Source organism: Alligator mississippiensis, chromosome 4, assembly GCF_030867095.1.
Source record: "Alligator mississippiensis isolate rAllMis1 chromosome 4, rAllMis1, whole genome shotgun sequence".
NCBI classification, from domain to species: domain Eukaryota; kingdom Metazoa; phylum Chordata; order Crocodylia; family Alligatoridae; genus Alligator; species Alligator mississippiensis.
In genome coordinates, this window is record NC_081827.1 from 122202925 (window position 1) to 122219176 (window position 16252).

At 48.2% G+C, this 16252-nt stretch overlaps 1 protein-coding gene across 1 annotated transcript in view; it reads left to right on the plus strand.

The window, feature by feature from the left end:
- Positions 1–16252, plus strand: part of PIK3C2G (phosphatidylinositol-4-phosphate 3-kinase catalytic subunit type 2 gamma) — a 372292-nt gene that overhangs the window by 155942 nt on the left and 200098 nt on the right. Inside the window, 1 exon segment of the mRNA XM_059726204.1 lies at positions 1905–2093. Coding sequence (XP_059582187.1) covers positions 1905–2093 — 189 coding nt within the window.

Here is a 16252-nt window from a genome sequence, read left to right on the forward strand (position 1 = left end):
CATTGCACGCATTTTACACATAAGTACAGAGAGACACAGCAAGTCAGACTCACCCTTGCAAAAAGCTTTGGGGATTTCAAAGCGGATTTCCTTATTCTCATTTGAACATTCTATACAAGGGTCAGTGATAATCTGCAGCATAGATAAAGGTGTAATGAAATCATGGGGCAGAGCTTATAGATTCATAGATGTTAGGGTCGGAAGGGACCTCAATAGATCATCGAGTCCGACCCCCTGCATAAGCAGGAAAGAGTGCTGGGTCTAGATGACCCCAGCTAGATGCTCATCTAACCTTCTCTTGAAGACCCCCAGGGTAGGGGAGAGCACCACCTCCCTTGGGAGCCCGTTCCAGACCTTGGCCACTCGAACTGTGAAGAAGTTCCTCCTAATGTCCAATCTAAATCTGCTTTCTGCTAGCTTGTGGCCATTATTTCTTGTAACCACCGGGGGCGCCTTGGTGAATAAAACCTCACCAATTCCCTTCTGTGCCCCTGTGATGAACTTATAGGCAGCCACAAGGTCGCCTCTCAACCTTCTCTTGCGGAGGCTGAAAAGGTCCAGGTTCTCTAGTCTCTCCTCACAGGACTTGGTCTGCAAGCCCTTAACCATACAAGTGGCCCTTCTCTGGACTCTCTCCAGGTTATCCGCATCCCTCTTGAAGTGCGGCGCCCAAAATTGCACGCAGTACTCCAACTGAGGTCTAACCAGCGCCCGATAGAGGGGAAGTATCACCTCCTTGGACCTATTCGTCATGCATCTGCTGATGCACGATAAAGTGCCATTGGCTTTTCCGATGGCTTCGTCACACTGCCGACTCATGTTCATCCTGGAGTCCACTAGGACTCCAAGATCCCTTTCCACTTCCGTGCCACCCAGCAGGTCACTTCCTAGGCAATAGGTATGCCTCCCTAGGTGCAGCACTTTGCATTTCTCCTTGTTGAACTGCATTCTGTTGTTTTCTGCCCACTTGTCCAACCTGTCCAGGTCTGCCTGCAGCTGTTCCCTGCCCTCCGGCGTGTCCACTTCTCCCCATAGCTTTGTGTCATCCGCAAACTTGGACAGAGTACACTTCACTCCCTCGTCCAAGTCGCTGATAAAGACATTAAAGAGTATCGGTCCAAGGACCGAGCCCTGCGGGACCCCACTGCCCTCACCCTTCCAGGTTGAAACCGACCCATCCACCACGACTCTCTGCCTCATACCTGGAGCATTGTATGTGGTTGTTCCACAGGTATGGCCTGTGGAAAATATTTGAAAGGGAGCTGCTTGGCAGCCCACAGTAATCACTTAAACCTGTTTCTGTGACTTTAAGGACAATCAGTCTCTCCTTGCACATGCAGGTATCAGGCTACACTGGGATCACATTATTTTAAAAGCTTCTATCATAGATTTACATGCATGCTATCACCTGAGTTAATCAATAACAAGGATTGTTAGAGTGAGAGTTGACTAGCTATTTACACATTACAACAGTTAGAGATGGTTAGAGCAACTGGATATGCTAGTCATTTATTTAGCCAAAATTGCACACGCTTAAGAGAATGTGGAAAAAGAAAAAATGAGAGAGAGATTGAAAAATAAAATAACTGTATTTGCATCTCTCTTTGGCATTTCATTTGTATATGACGCAAGGCTGGTGCATCCAGTGTGTGTGTGTGTGTGTGTGTGTGTGTGTGTGTGTGTGTGTGTGTATATATATATATATATATATATATATATATATATATATCACTCCTTTATAAGAGCTGGTGTGCAGAAAATGATATCCCACCCCAAGGAGAATAGGTATTTAGCTAGAAAGCCATGAACTAGATGAGTTGCTCCCCCTATACAATGAAGTTTGCTTCAACACAATGCTCCAGGTGGTTTTAATTTCAAACTGAATTTCTAATCTTCTTTTCCAGACTCTCAGAGCAAAAGAGAAGATTCTTATGGTTTTATCGTTCCTATTGCAATAATGAAAATTGCTCCCTTCCTTTGGTCTTGGGCAGTGCACCCAGCTGGGATCGAAAGGCCATCTTGGAAATGTATGCAGTGTTAAAGAATTGGAGATTTTCTAACCCTTTGAAGGCACTCGGGCTTCTGACTTTCAGGTAAGTGAAAATTAAGGAAGTCAGAGAATAATAATAAATAGAAGGAAAGCCTGCTGATTAATTCAGCACTTCGATGTGTGCAGCATAATACCAAGATTTGGTTCATTGACTGTCTGCTTTCAGCTATGCTTCTGTGTCAAAGTAAAGACGTAATTGGAACTCTTCTGCTGACCTTGAGCTGAATATGCCAGCCCTGCCTTCTTGGCTGAGAAGGTTAACTATTTTTCAGGATAATGAAAAGTGTATTTCATTCTATATAACAGATTCAGTCAGTTTCTAGTAACAGGTGATTAGTCAAATACTTAACACTTATATAGCATATCTTCAAATTGCTGTGCAGAAACAAAATAACAGACATGAGACTGAACTATGCTCCCAGGTCAAGTTACCATATAAAACTACATCTGGACCTAACCTCTGTCACTGGCCCTTTCTTCTAAAACAGAATGAGCCACAACTTTGGTTTCAAACACCTCAGATTTTAGAGAAATTCAGATCTGATACCTAATATTGCAAGTTCATTTCATTCAATGGGATGTGGGTGCCTTTATGCCTATTAAAATTTTCCCTATTACTTGGGATATATTTTACTTGTGATCTCATCTTCAGAAAAAATAACTTGTGGCAGAAAGTGCATTTCCCCTGATATCTTAGGGCTGGGGATAGAAGCAGAAATGGGTTCATTGGAATCTACATGTGAAAATGCCAAATCACTGAATAAAACAGTTGTGCAAATGATGTCCTGGTAAACCTTCGCTTGCCTAGGCATAGAGTTTTTTCTGTTTAAATCTGCCAATCCTGCTTTGCAAACCAATTGATATATACCACACATTTGAGTAAAAAAGGGAATGCTTTTTCAAGAGGCCAACTAATCCCTTTGTCCAGTGAGAACCTTGAGCGATAACTGCCCAGTTCTGTGATGGGAGCCTGTCGCAGGGCACGTCAGTGCCTGGCTCCTAAGGAGTGAAAACTGCCTGGGAGAGAGCCCTGGCCGAACATAAGGGGGACAGCTGCAGGTTGCTGGGGCAACTAATGGGAGTCAGCTGGCCAGAAGGGGGCAGGGCCTGGCCCTTATAAAAGCCCAGGGCTGAGGCCAGGCTGGCAGTTCTCTGCCAGCAGCCGGAGAGGCAGGAGCTCACTCAGCCAAGCTATGGGGAGAAGTCTGAGGGGCAAGTACAGCTCATGGTAGCCCTGAGAGGATTGGGCACTAAAGGTTTAGCCAAGGGGCTTTATGTTTGTGTTACAGCCAGGAGGCTTGTGTTTGTTTGGCTCTGTTATTACACCCGGAGGCTTGGGTGAGGCTGTAGGGGTTGGAGGAGGCCTCAATCACAGGGACCCCAGAGAGTGTGGGGTGCCCTAGCGCCAAGAGGGCGCATTATTTGAATAGCGCCAGGGAAGGCTCAGCTCGCATGCCAGTGCGTGAGCGACTGGTGGCGAGGAGCATGGCCAGTGGGTCGCGGGCGCAACCGGTGGGTTGCAGACGGGGGGACTGAGACCCTGGATTGCATGCAGGGTATATGGACCCCAGCCCCAGAGAGGGGCGATTGAGCCCAAGTTGGGGCATAGGACTTATAGGGACCAGCAGCAGTGTGCGGGGACCCCGGCGCCCAGGAGGGTGCAGCATACGGGGTGTATAGACCCAGCCCTAGGGAGGGGCATTTCTGAAGCCCCAGCGTGGGCAGGGCGAGCTCCCAGGACAGGGGCCATTTTGTGAGCCCAAGCAGGGGCATAGGACTTATAGGGACCGGCAGCAGTGTGCGGGGACCCCGGCGCCCAGGAGGGCGCAGCATACAGTGTGTATAGACCGAGCCCTAGGGAGGGGCATTTCTGAAGCCCCAGTGTGGGCAGGGCAAGCTCCCAGGCCGGGGGCCATTTTGTGAGCCCAAGCGGGGCACAGCCAGACGCCAGTGAGGGCGCAGTTTATAGGGGCATAGACCCCGGCCCCAGAGAGGGGCGATTGAGCCCAAGTGTGGGCATAGGGAGCCCAAGTGTGGGCATAGGGAGCCCAGCTGGCCAAAAAGGGGGCAGCATAGTGAGTCTCCGAAAGGGGGCAGAAGAGAGATGACAGCACTTACATCTGCGAGGCTTGGGCTGCGGTATTAGGGGAGGTTGGAGCCGCAGAGCGCCACCCCCCCGGCATCGGGGCATTATAATGGGCAGCCTCCTGCTAATTAATTAATTAACATCAAGACGTGGCGGGCGGTTGCCGCAGGAACAGGTGAGCGGGCCACAACTTGGCTCGGAAGCGATGCCTCTTACAGAGCCCTTGCTGCTACTCATCAGGCAAAGGCACAAGGTTCCAGGTCCTCCTACCCCTCTTGCGTAGGGTCAGGACCCTTATCCCGCAAGGCCCCTGTTGTCTCCCCTTCCAAGGGTTCACTCCCCTGCTGAAGACCCTCTCCCTTACAACTCACAACTCCTATCATCACAGGGCTGTCTCTGGACCCACTGGGGTGGCCTTCCACTGCTTGGGCTCTCTCTCTCACTGTGCAGCAGTCCACTGCAGCCCCCTCCTTCTGCCCGGATAGGTTGGAGGGCCTGGCCACCTTGTGCTGCACCGGGGCTCAATCAGCTCTTGGACCCTATGGCCTGACGTGGCCTGCATCAGTTACCTGGTCATGTGCCAGGGAATGGGGCTCGAGCCACCCAAAGCGGCTCCCAGAGCCCTGATCTGCTCCTGGATCTTCCACGCAGTGACTTCTGCACTGTGCCCTTTGGCCGCTTGCCAAGAGTTATGGACCAGAGCTGCCCCGAGCAGCTCCCAGGGTCTGAGCTGCATGCAGCGATCTCTGCACCATGCCCCAGCTGCCTGCCAGAGGTTGAAGACCCAAGCTGCCTCAAACAGCTCCCAGGGTCTGAGCTCCATGCAGCGATCTCTGCATTGCACCCTGGCTGCCTGCCAGGGAATGCAGACCTGGACTGCCTCAAGCAGCCTCTAGGTCTATGCCCTGTGCACTGACCACACCAATGTGGCTGTGATGTCAGTCCCGGTGAGGGGAGTCTTCAGGGATATTCTGGGTGCTGCTTCACCCACTGGGCAGCTTTTCCCCAGCTCTTGGCCCCTTCTTCCTTCTCCACTCCCCCAGTGGGTCTGCTGCATGCTGAGCATGCAGTTTCTTTTACTCACTTCGGAGGTTCTGCCCCCAAAGTCTTGCCAGACCTGCAGAATGCAGGCTTCAATCAAGTCCAGGAGGCTCTTTGCCCCTCCCCACCCTGTGTAGGGGGCAGGGTGGGGCCAGCCTCACCCAACCCTTACCTGATTGGTGGGCAGTAGGGCTGTGCGAAGTTTTGGTCACTGATTCAATTCAGCGGAGATTTGGCCCAATTCAGCAACCAAATCTCTGAATCTGAATCAAATCAGAAGCCTCCGATTTGATTCGGAGAGATTTGATGATTCAGACTTAGATACAGCATTGTATGTTTTTTCAACATAGCTTAGGTACCAGGTGGCACATGAACACTGAGATGGTGGGACAGATGGAGCATCCCACAGGAGCGTGGGGGGGGGGGGGCCCAAGCATGCTTGGTGGCCTACGCAAAAGTGGACCAGAAGGACTTCTGGTCCACTTCCAGGTCCACCACAGAGTGCGCAGGGGACACCCCCCCCCCCCCCCAATCCCCGGCTTGGCAACTGGTGCCTCCTGGGTCAGGGGGGCACCCAGGGTACCCCCACAGCTAATTGCCAAGCAGGAATGGCACGGGGGTTCTGCCGCAGAGCACGCAGGAGGGCTCCCCCTGCACTCCTGCGGGACACTGGATCCGCCCCACCATCTCGGTGTTTACAAGCCACATCTGGTACCTTGATGTATGTAGAAAAAACATATAAAGCTGTGTCTATGGCCGAATCGCTGATTCTCTGAATCAGAATTGAATCTGCAGATTCAGATTTGGCCAAATTGAAGTTGTGACAGTGATCCAAATCAACTAATCAAATCACTGTCCCCTGAACTGGGCCAAATCTGAATCGAATACAGCCAGCTTTGTGCACCCCTAATGGATGGGCTCCACCAATCAAAACAAAGATTCCCCAAGCCCGTTTGAGCTGGGCTAAGTTGGTAAGTCTGCCACACTATAAGATAAAGCTACGATATACCATGTTTGGATTTTCTAATTTAAGGGCTTCTTTATAAAGTCTTCTTTCAGGCTTTGTGCTCTGATTAATCTGATCTGGTTTGGCTGGATACGTTACTTACTTTTCTTTGCTGATCAAGCTAGTTGTCACATCTGCAAAGGTTCACTTTGTGGCCACTCAGGCAGGCTTTTGGGGCCTTCTGCTTTACCCACACTTTTTAGCTTGGCATAGGTCCCTTGAAAATGATCAAGGTTGGCAACAAGTAATTATACATTTCCACCTTGCCATGTTCAGTCAACAAAAACATATTATCATTTCATAGGATTCTAACTAGATGTATGTAAGTCAATTCTTCTTATCAAAAGATAAAAATTAATTTGTTACAGCTGTTACCTCTATTATTGCAAAAAGCCATTATGTGCACCTGGCCTCGCCCAATACTAGTGGCTTTGACCAACAGACTTTATCTACTTTCCCATGCCACTGCTTGCAGCAACATGGGAGCTTAAGCACATACTGTCATAATTTAGTCTGCATTTGTCATTGTGGTGTTTCAGTTATTGACCATGTCTGAGGCCACTGCCACATGTGGGCAGCTCAGTTGGCTGAAGCAGAAAAGTAGAAGTCTGTCTTTCTTTTTTCTCCCTTTAATTGTTCTATCCTTCAACTATCCCAACCACTTTTTTATGGCTATTTAAGTGCAACTAGGAATCTGACCTTAGAAATGTGAGGGCTACATTTATCTTAATATTAATTTTAAAAGGTGTGTTTCAAAGACATCTATCCCCTGTGAATGAGCTAACAGGGAGTAGGCTTCCAACTGGCTAGAATGGATATATTTTTAAACCATTAAATAATTTTCATCACTTGTGTGCTTGTGTTGCTAACTTAGCTTTGCATTGTCACTATGACCTTCAATTAGTTTAGACTATATGGGCTTTGGCTAAGCTGTTTAGGAAGGCTTGTTCAGCTTGGGTCTGAATTATGTTTGGCTCTCACAGCTTTTACTCCTCTGTTCCTGATTTCTGTGAGCAACAAAATGTTGCCCTAATTGTTCATTTCAAGAGTTAAAGTTTCAACAGGATGCTGTGCTTAAAGAAAGTTTGACAAAGAACTAAAGCAAAGGTGGGCAAAGTACAGCCCACAAGCCAGATTTGGCCCACCAAGTAATTCCATCTGGCCTGCGGTGGGTTCCTCAGTCCCACCCAGCCAAGGCGTAGGGGGCAACCTGGGCCGTGGTGCATGTGGCTAGATGATGCTTGCACCATCCCTGGGTGCAAAGGGGATGCCTGGCATGAAGTACAGCTATCCCTATCCCTGTGTGTAGCTCTCTCAGGTACACCAGGACCTGGGTAGCACAGTGGTGAGGCAGGGCAAAGGCAGTACGGAGCGTGAATTCAGCTTCCTAGAAGACCCCACAGCAGTAACTCCTTCCAGCTTCCTGCCACTGCTAGTCTCTCCTGCCACCACCACTAGACCCAGTTTTGTTGCCCAGGCACCCTAGTCCATCTGACCCCTGTGGACAGGGTCCACTCAGGTAGATGAGAAGGGGCTGTGGGTCGGCCATGGGAGGGAGGAACTGGGGCCAGGACCAGGATTATGGGGCAGTGACAATGTGGGGTTTGGGCCCAAGGCAGAGCCACAATCCACTCCCCATACTTCCCTACGATGGGCTGCACATCCTTGCATGGACTGGCCATTGCCCATAGAACCAGTGCCTATCGTAGAAATGTGGCGAGTGGATCATGGCTTGGACCTGCACTGTCACTACCCCATGATCCTGGCCCTGGCCCTAGTCCTGGCCCCACCCATGCCACTCCCCATCCATCTCTGGCCCCTTCCCATCCACCCAGCCAGGTGCACCTTGCCCACAGGGGTTCCAGGTCAACCTCCATAGAGACCCTGCCTCCTTCTCCATGGGGCACCATGGACCATGAGTGTGGGGTGGACAGTCCTGGGGCCAGATAGCATAAATTGGCATCTCCCTGCCCTCCTCTCCCCCCTTGCCCTGCATGCCAGGCAATGTAAACAGCTGTGACTGGGGACTGAGGATGGGTCAGCAAACCTCCTCACCCAGCCCTTAACAGCTCTCCAAAGCTCCTTAAGTGGCCCTGCAGCCCAAATAATTTCCCACCCCTGATCTAAAGGAAATTCTTTTTTCTTAGCCTGAGTGCAACTGTGTAATCCACTAAGAAATGCTTTCCATTTAATTAAATGAGGATCAAGGGTGCCTATACACATGCAGAGAGGGTGCTCCAAAGCTCTGTAATTACAGTGCATCAGAGCAGACTGGATTAATCGAGTCTTCTGGCACTCCAGCAGACTCCAGCATCACATGTATCAGTGTACCCATACTGAAATACGGTGGGCGGGGATACTTTAACTAAAGCTTATCAAATGTCCTTTAGTTAAAGCACCCCTGCCAACATTTCTCAACATGGGGACACTGATAGACATGATACTCGGGGCACTTTAATTAAAGTGGCTCTCGGAGCTGCTCTAATTAAAGCACTTCTCCCCCCTTCCCCCCCCCCCCACCTCCTGGAACACATCTATAAATGCCCCCTATGTCTTTGGGGCATGATAATGGGGAGTTGTGTTCCTAGGCTGTTCATGTTTAGTCCAATGTGATAGTAATCAAGGGTCATAACAACTGGTCATATAGTGGCTTCGGTAAGTTCAGTAAATTGGCTGGTTGTCTGGACAAGAAATTGCCACTGTACTTGACACTGGTAAAAAATGTTTGCTATCAGTTTAATAAAGGACACCACTGGCAAAGATTTTTAGAAGTGATCCGTGATCTTTAGGTGCATCAGTTGTGAGCTGCTCAATTTGAGATATCTTGAAGGGACCTTGTGTTCAAAGTCTGGTACACACCACTTTGTGAAACTCAGTCAAGGCACAGAAAAAAATTGCTAGTGGCTTTTGAAAGCTTTGCACTGAGACTGAACTGCCTTTAGGGTGTAGCCTTCTAAAAATGAGGCATCTTGCTTTACTATTAACCTCACTTTCATAAAAGGAAAGGGAGAGAAAAGAAGTCACAGGAGACAACATGTCATTGCCTTGGTCCCAAGCAGGGATGCCTAAAATCAGCCCTGAAGTCTCATGCAATTTAGTAGGAGTTTCAGGAGCTTTTCTCTTCTCAAGATTAAGCCCTGTTACCCAGAGCATAAGTTAGAGCTGTCTTTGCAGTTTGGTGTAACTTAAACTTGCTGCTCACAAGCTATTTAAGAGTACATTTTAATAGATACACCATGTTCTTCTGGCATATCTCTGCCTGTGCTGTTTCTCTTCCACTTTGCAAGCATATCTCCAGGCTGCCTAAAGATAACCTACTAATTTATGAGAAGGAGAACTTTCAATTGAAAATATCTTCAAACTACATTTCACAGATAAATGTGGTAGCAATCTTGCATCCAATATATGCATCAAGTGTTGACTCTAAAACCCCCTGGAGCAAATTCTTAAAAACCAATTAAAAAACAATGAAGCTCTCTTTTAATGAAGAAAGACAGGGGGCAAGGGAAGTGTGGGGGGGTAAAGTGCAAAATAAGATTTTACACTCTTAGCTTTACCTCTAATTTCAGGGAAGGGTGATTATAAACCACTGCCTGAAAATATGAATTTTTTCAAGATAAATGTTAGACAGCTGGTCCTTCCTACCCTGTACCGCTCACTGCTGCCATATGGATTTTCACCTCCACTTTTATTCTTGACTTCTCTTTCTTAACTTTCTTGCAAGAAAAACCAAGATGTTAGTTGAACCCTAACTTCTCCACCTGCTAGGGTAACCAGAAAACTGGCATTGACACATTTATTTACTCAAGGAGTTTTTCAGGTAATGGAGAAATGCCAAATACAGAGTTACAAATACCATCATTTTATATTGTAAGAACACTTACATACTATACATTAGGCCAGTGTGAAGCGGCTAGTATTCGCTTCGGATTCGGCCGATTTGGGGGACAGTGATTCAATTCAGTGATTCGAATCACTGTCCTGATTTGATTCAGCCGAATGTCCAAATCAGCCAGGCCAGGCCCATCCCCTGCCCACTCTCCCAGCCCAGCAATGGCTTCCCCACCCGCCCCAGCTCCCAACACTTAAAAAAAAAAAAAACAAAACAAAAAAAAAAAAGCTCCGGTTCAGCAGATGCTGCCAGGCCGGGGGTGATCCCTGCTGCCCCAAGCTGCACAGGGGGCTCTGCACAAGCCTCCCAACACCCCTCTCTCCCAGCCCCCACACGGGTGGCCCACATGGGCCAGCTCCAGCTCTTTTAAGAAAAAAAAAAAAACCCCAAAAAAACCCTGGGACTCGCCGCTCCTGCCAGGCGAGAGAGTGATCCCTGTTGTCCCCCACTGCCCACGCCATGTGGGGGGCTCTGCACAAGCCCCTGATGCCCCAAAGCCGCTGCAGGTGTGGTTAATCCCAGGGCTTTTTTTGGCTTTTTTTTTTTCTTAAAGGGCCAGAGCTGGCCCGGGTGGGGCACCCATGGGGGAGCGGGGGGGGCGGGGGTCAGGGGGTCTAGGGGAGTGGGGAGGTTGGGGGGCTGCCAAGTGTCTCCCCATGGTCTCCTCCCCCAGCCCACCCTCCCCCGCCCCTAGTACTTACCAGTTCGGAGTCAGCTGCAGCTCCCTGCTGCAGCCACCAGAGACTGTCTGAATCATCAGAGGTCTCCAAATCTTTGCCAAAGATTCAGGGAGCTTTGAATCAATTTGGACCTTTAAATTGGTTCTTTGATTTGATTCGGATTCAGAGATTCAGCCACCGAATTGGGCCGAATCTCCTCCGAATCGAATCACCACCCAAAGCTTTGCACAGCCCTACTATATATGTATACTACACTTAAAATTCTCATCAGGCTTTTTGCTTCTTCCGTTATTTAATGCATTTTTCACTATTTTTGGTAACTGAAAAGCTTTCCAAGTTATTTAAAATACAGAGGAAAAGGCATTAAATAACCTGAGCTTAAGAAGATTTATAAAAAAAAAAAAAAAACAAAACCTAAAGAGCATTTGGAGTGTACCTCAAACATCAGAGCTTTGTGCCATCCAACAAGAACTCCCTCAAAAAGCTACCCATTTTTCACTATATACATACAGCATAATTCCAGCATAGTAAAGTGTCACAACTAGGAAGCCCTGATGTTGTGTTTAAATTAAAAAAAGGCATCAGTCCTGGTTCTGCAGTGTAGAACATCAGTCCTGGTTCTGCAGTGTAATCTAAGTTTTGTGAAAATAGTACCAGAGAACTTTGGTCAGCAGCTGTTAGGGTCAAATGAAAAATTAGAAAAATGATAAAAATTAAAATATAATTTTCCAGAAAATATTAAATATATTCTGATTTGGATACTCAGCTGCACAGGGGATAAATCTCCCTTGTATCCCTCGTGTAGTGAAGAGGACCAGGATTTCAGACACATGGGAATAAGAGTGATTTATTTTTAGTCTGCTTGCACAAAATATAGTCTGCATAGAGGAACTGTCAACAAAGATGTTTCTCTTCTAGCACCAAATCTGAAACATTTAGCTAAGTACTTTCAATTCCTTTATGCCGTAATGATGATGTCTGCAACTGGAACAGAGCATTCCCTTTCTAATTCTGAGAGTCATCCAACATCCAAGTTCTGAAATGCAGGGAGTGTACATTTGATTGAAGCACTTTTCCTCCATCCTGATTCAGAAGGGCCAAAACTCCAGGCACAGTTTTCTAGTCATTCACTCACACAAGAAGAAAGTCCTAGTATCAATAATGTAGTTATAGTTACTGACCTAATATCACAGGATTTAGTTGATGAGTAGGCACCTGATTAGATTTAACATTCAAGTTAAGCATGTACATAAATGCTTTGTGGAATCTAAATCAATACCAGCTAACATCAAATTTAACTTTATTATTGCACAGGTAAGCAGAAAAAGTGATGAGGAATGGAGAGTCTTGGCTCTGTCCACCCACTTTCTGGCTGGAGAGGCGAGGGGTGTTGTTATAGGGTTACATTTAAACCATCATAAAGGCACTAAAAAGGAGAGCATTCACCAATTAAAGGGTGTTAATCCAAGATAAGTACCCTCTAAATGTTTTAAAGTTACATCACTGAAGGCACAGTTTTTTGTTCAACCATTTTACCCACGTTGTTTCAGGATATTGTTAGAATGCTCCAAAGCTTTAAAACACTCTACTTGCATTCCTACAGCATCCCAGGATTCACCATTTTCAACTTTCAGCCCTCCTGAACTCTACTGATCAGGGTGTGGTGCTGGCCACAAGCCAACACTCTCTCCCATCCTCAAGGGTGTGACCCTGACCATTACGAGCACCCAGATTCAGTTCTCAGTTTGCTGCTTGCTTGACTGTTGCCCTGAGGGGTCAGAACAATGCTCAGGATCTCAATATTGTGCTGTTAGACAGGAGGATGTGACACAATTGCACATATACAAACACACAAATCAATTAGGTGCATACACACGCACACTACCAGCTCAGGAACATACACATTCAAACCAGCCTAGGCACATGCATACCTATCACCAATTCAAGCACATACACTATACACCCCAAAAGTTAGACACAGAGCACTAATTCGTATATCATGCACACAATGCCATATATATATCCCAAGTACACCAACCACATATATACATACATACATACATACATATCATAACACCCAACTTAGGAACTCACCCGTGTGTATGTGTAGGTGGCTTGTATGTGTGTGAACTGGTGAGTGTGTGTGTGTGTATGTGTGTGTGTGTGTGTGTGTATGTGTGTGTGTGTGTGTACACACACACTCTCACACACGTACAAGCCACCTACACATACACACGGGTGAGTTCCCAAGTTGGGTGTTGTGATATGTATGTATGGGGTTGGTGTACTTGGGATACCTGGGGAAAGGTTAAGGTAAGAAAGTAGAAGTGTAGGGAGTGAAAGTTGCTGGGAGTGAAAGTCACCGGGACCAGGATTAGAACTGGTAGACTAGAGGGGCCTGGGCTGAAGAACTGAGGCTCAGGGGTAACTTTAGGTTAATTGAACTTAATTGATTAAAAAACAGCACCCAAAGCCTACAGATCAGGGAAGCATGCCAGCACAGAAGCTGGGACTGGAGCCAGAGCTACAGGGGAGCTGAAAAGGTAGGTGGGGAGAGGGAAAATGGGACTAAGGGAAAGTGTGGATGTTATAGAGGGGCTCTGGGTGTGGGGAGCCAGAGGATGACTCTGGAGCAGCTAGAGAAGGTGCAGGGAGCGGCAGTAGGTGCTGGGAGCTGGAGAAAGGCTCCAGCTGCTGGAGAAAATTGCAGGACAGCCATGAGGAGCTGGGAAGCTGCAGGGGGTGGGGGGGAGTGGATGACTACAGAAGGTGCAGTGGAAGCCTGAAAACAGAGAGAGGGACAGCAGAAAATCACAGGAAAAGCAGCAGGGGAGACTGAAAGGTGGCAGGGGCAGTGGGAAAGCAGAGAAAGGCAGCAGAAAGTCACAGTGAAAAGGCAGTAGGAATTGAGAGGAGATCGGGAAACTAGTGGAGGGGGGTGGGGGCTGGAGCTGAGAGAGAGAGAGAGAATGAGGCTGGAATTTAAGATAAGGAAGGGACGGGGATTCAGTAAAACATGACCCAACTCAGGGTTGCAAATGACAGTGGTTTTATTGAACAGGGGAGATGGTGACACAATGTCTTATTGGTTACCTTGCAAGCACCCACCCACCCACCCACAATGGCAGCAGGGGTTAAAGAGGCTTGGTGCAGGGGCTGAAGTCCACTGAAGTCCAGGAGGAGAGAGAGAGACAGAGAGAGTCCAAATTGGAGGAGGAGGTGCGCAGGTAATATCTACCTATCCAGGCTGGAAAGGGGTCCTTGTCCCGTAGGTGTTGTCCAGAGGGGGGTCACCGGCAGGGCCTCTGGGTGGATAGGTGGTGTGGCATGGTGCTGGTCCAGATGGAGAGGGCATCCCACTGGGTCTGTCTTCATTGCCCCTTTTTATAGGGGCAGACTTTGTGTGACCGTAGTGACAGGAGGCATGCCCAGGCAAGGGTCAGCCCCTGGCATACTGAGCATGTGTGCTCCATGCAGGGAGTGGCAGTTTCGGGTGTTTGTAATGGTGAGAGTTGCTGGTTCTGCAGGGTGTTTTGTCTTTCAAATGCTGGGTTCTTATCTCTGTTCCTGGGTGAGGTCTGTGGTTCCTGAATGAATCAATGCAAGGTGGCCCAGTCATTATAGGCCATTCAGTAGAGGCCTGCTACCATTGTATTTCAATCATTCCCAATCATTCTCATTCATCTGGGAACCAATTTACATGGGAGGGGTACGTGACTCATACAGTTGCAACATGGGATGCCCAGGCAGAGGACAGAAGATGGAGGCTTGACATATAAAATGGAAACTTGACATGACTTTGGTTCACTTACAAATACAGGCCTAAACCTTACAATATCCATATTAAACAATAAAAATCAATACGAAAATGATAATAATACAATATACAACAGTAAGAATCAATACAAACCTAATAATAATACAGTATAAAACAGTGGATATCCAAAACCAAAAACTTGCTACCAAAATAAAAATGTTAAAGCTTATCCTAAGTCTGAGCTTGCTTATACTTATCTATAGAGAATAGAGAGGGAGAGAAAAAGTCAGAAATGGCTGGGGAAGGGGAGGGAATGCATTTTAAAATACATAAATAAAAGAAAAACTGGGGGGTTTGCTACATGACCACCTAGGTGTAGCTCACCTCATGTTGCTCTATCGCCTCTATGCAGATAGCAGCAGCAATATGTCCAACTACCCACTACCTCCTTAGTACTGCATCTCAACTCTGCCCTGGTGTCATATGCGGTGAGCCCACTGGGTCTCAGCTCAGTCCTGGTGTGGCATGCAATGAGTCTGCTGGGTCTCAGATCTGCCCTGGTGTGAGTACTAACCCAATTGCACTATTCCAATCCCAATTCAATGAAACACATGCAATATTTTGGTCCTTCATATATTTTTACATTCTCTTCTTTTTTTCTTCTTTTTCTTTAGTTCTTTTTACTGTCTCTCTCCCCCCGCCCCTCCCCCCAGTTAATTTCAAACAGTGTTGTTGGGTGTTTTTAGAGACTTTTCTCCTCCCAAGCCCCATGCTGGTTTCTCTGCCTCTGAGCAACATGCCACCTGTTCTGTACCCCAGAGTCCAAACAATAGGCTTAGTGTTGTTCAGCTTAGTGGACCAGCCACAACTTAAGGTGAAACACCATCTCTGACTGTCCCAAACCTGCACAGCCAATACCGACATGTAGGGGGTGCACGTGCACCCCCTGAGAGTGCTGCTGCACCCCGTCACAGCCAGCGTTCCCTGCTTAGGCGGCAGCCCAGGGGGGGGGCGATGGGAGCACTGCTGGCCCCCCTGAGAGTACCAGCCGAGGAGCGGGGGTACCAGGAGAAGTGCCATTGGCACTTCCAGGTGTGTCCCTGGCCCTTCTTGGCATGCTGCTGGCACTTCTGGACAGCGTTCACTCTTAGAGCGAGCTTAGAAGGAATGTTGCTTCCAGGTCAGTGCACATGATAGGACACGGTGGGGAGCTCCCCCGGTCGCTGACTGGATGCTGGGGGAGGAAGTGCCCCCCCCCAACTCAGAAGGTACCAGTTGCCCATGTGCACAGCTGTGCTGTGCCACAAGGGACTTGGTGAGAAGGGGCAGGACTAAGAGCAAGGGGTAAGAACCATTCCCACCAGACAGAGCATGTACTGCAGCCCCAGAGTGCCCAGTGGGCACAGTGCCCCCTACTAGCACCAAGGAGCCCATTCCTTTTTTTCTCTGGATCTGGCCCCCGTCCCACACTAACCCTGCCCAGGCTGCTGGCCAGCCAGACACCACCTGGAACTCAGGCAGTGCCTCCCTAGCAATGGTGCAAGGGAGCTAGTTTTGAAGGAAAAAAAAAATTGGGCCCCCAGGACCCAGATGCATGCTCCAACAGGACGAGGTGGTTGCAGTAGGGCAGAGTTCAGCAGCTGCAGTTGCAGCAACCCAAGTTTGGTTCCCACTGACCACACATGCTGCTGTGCTGTGCAGGGTCTGACCACTGTCAGCACACCCCTCACTCACCTGGCA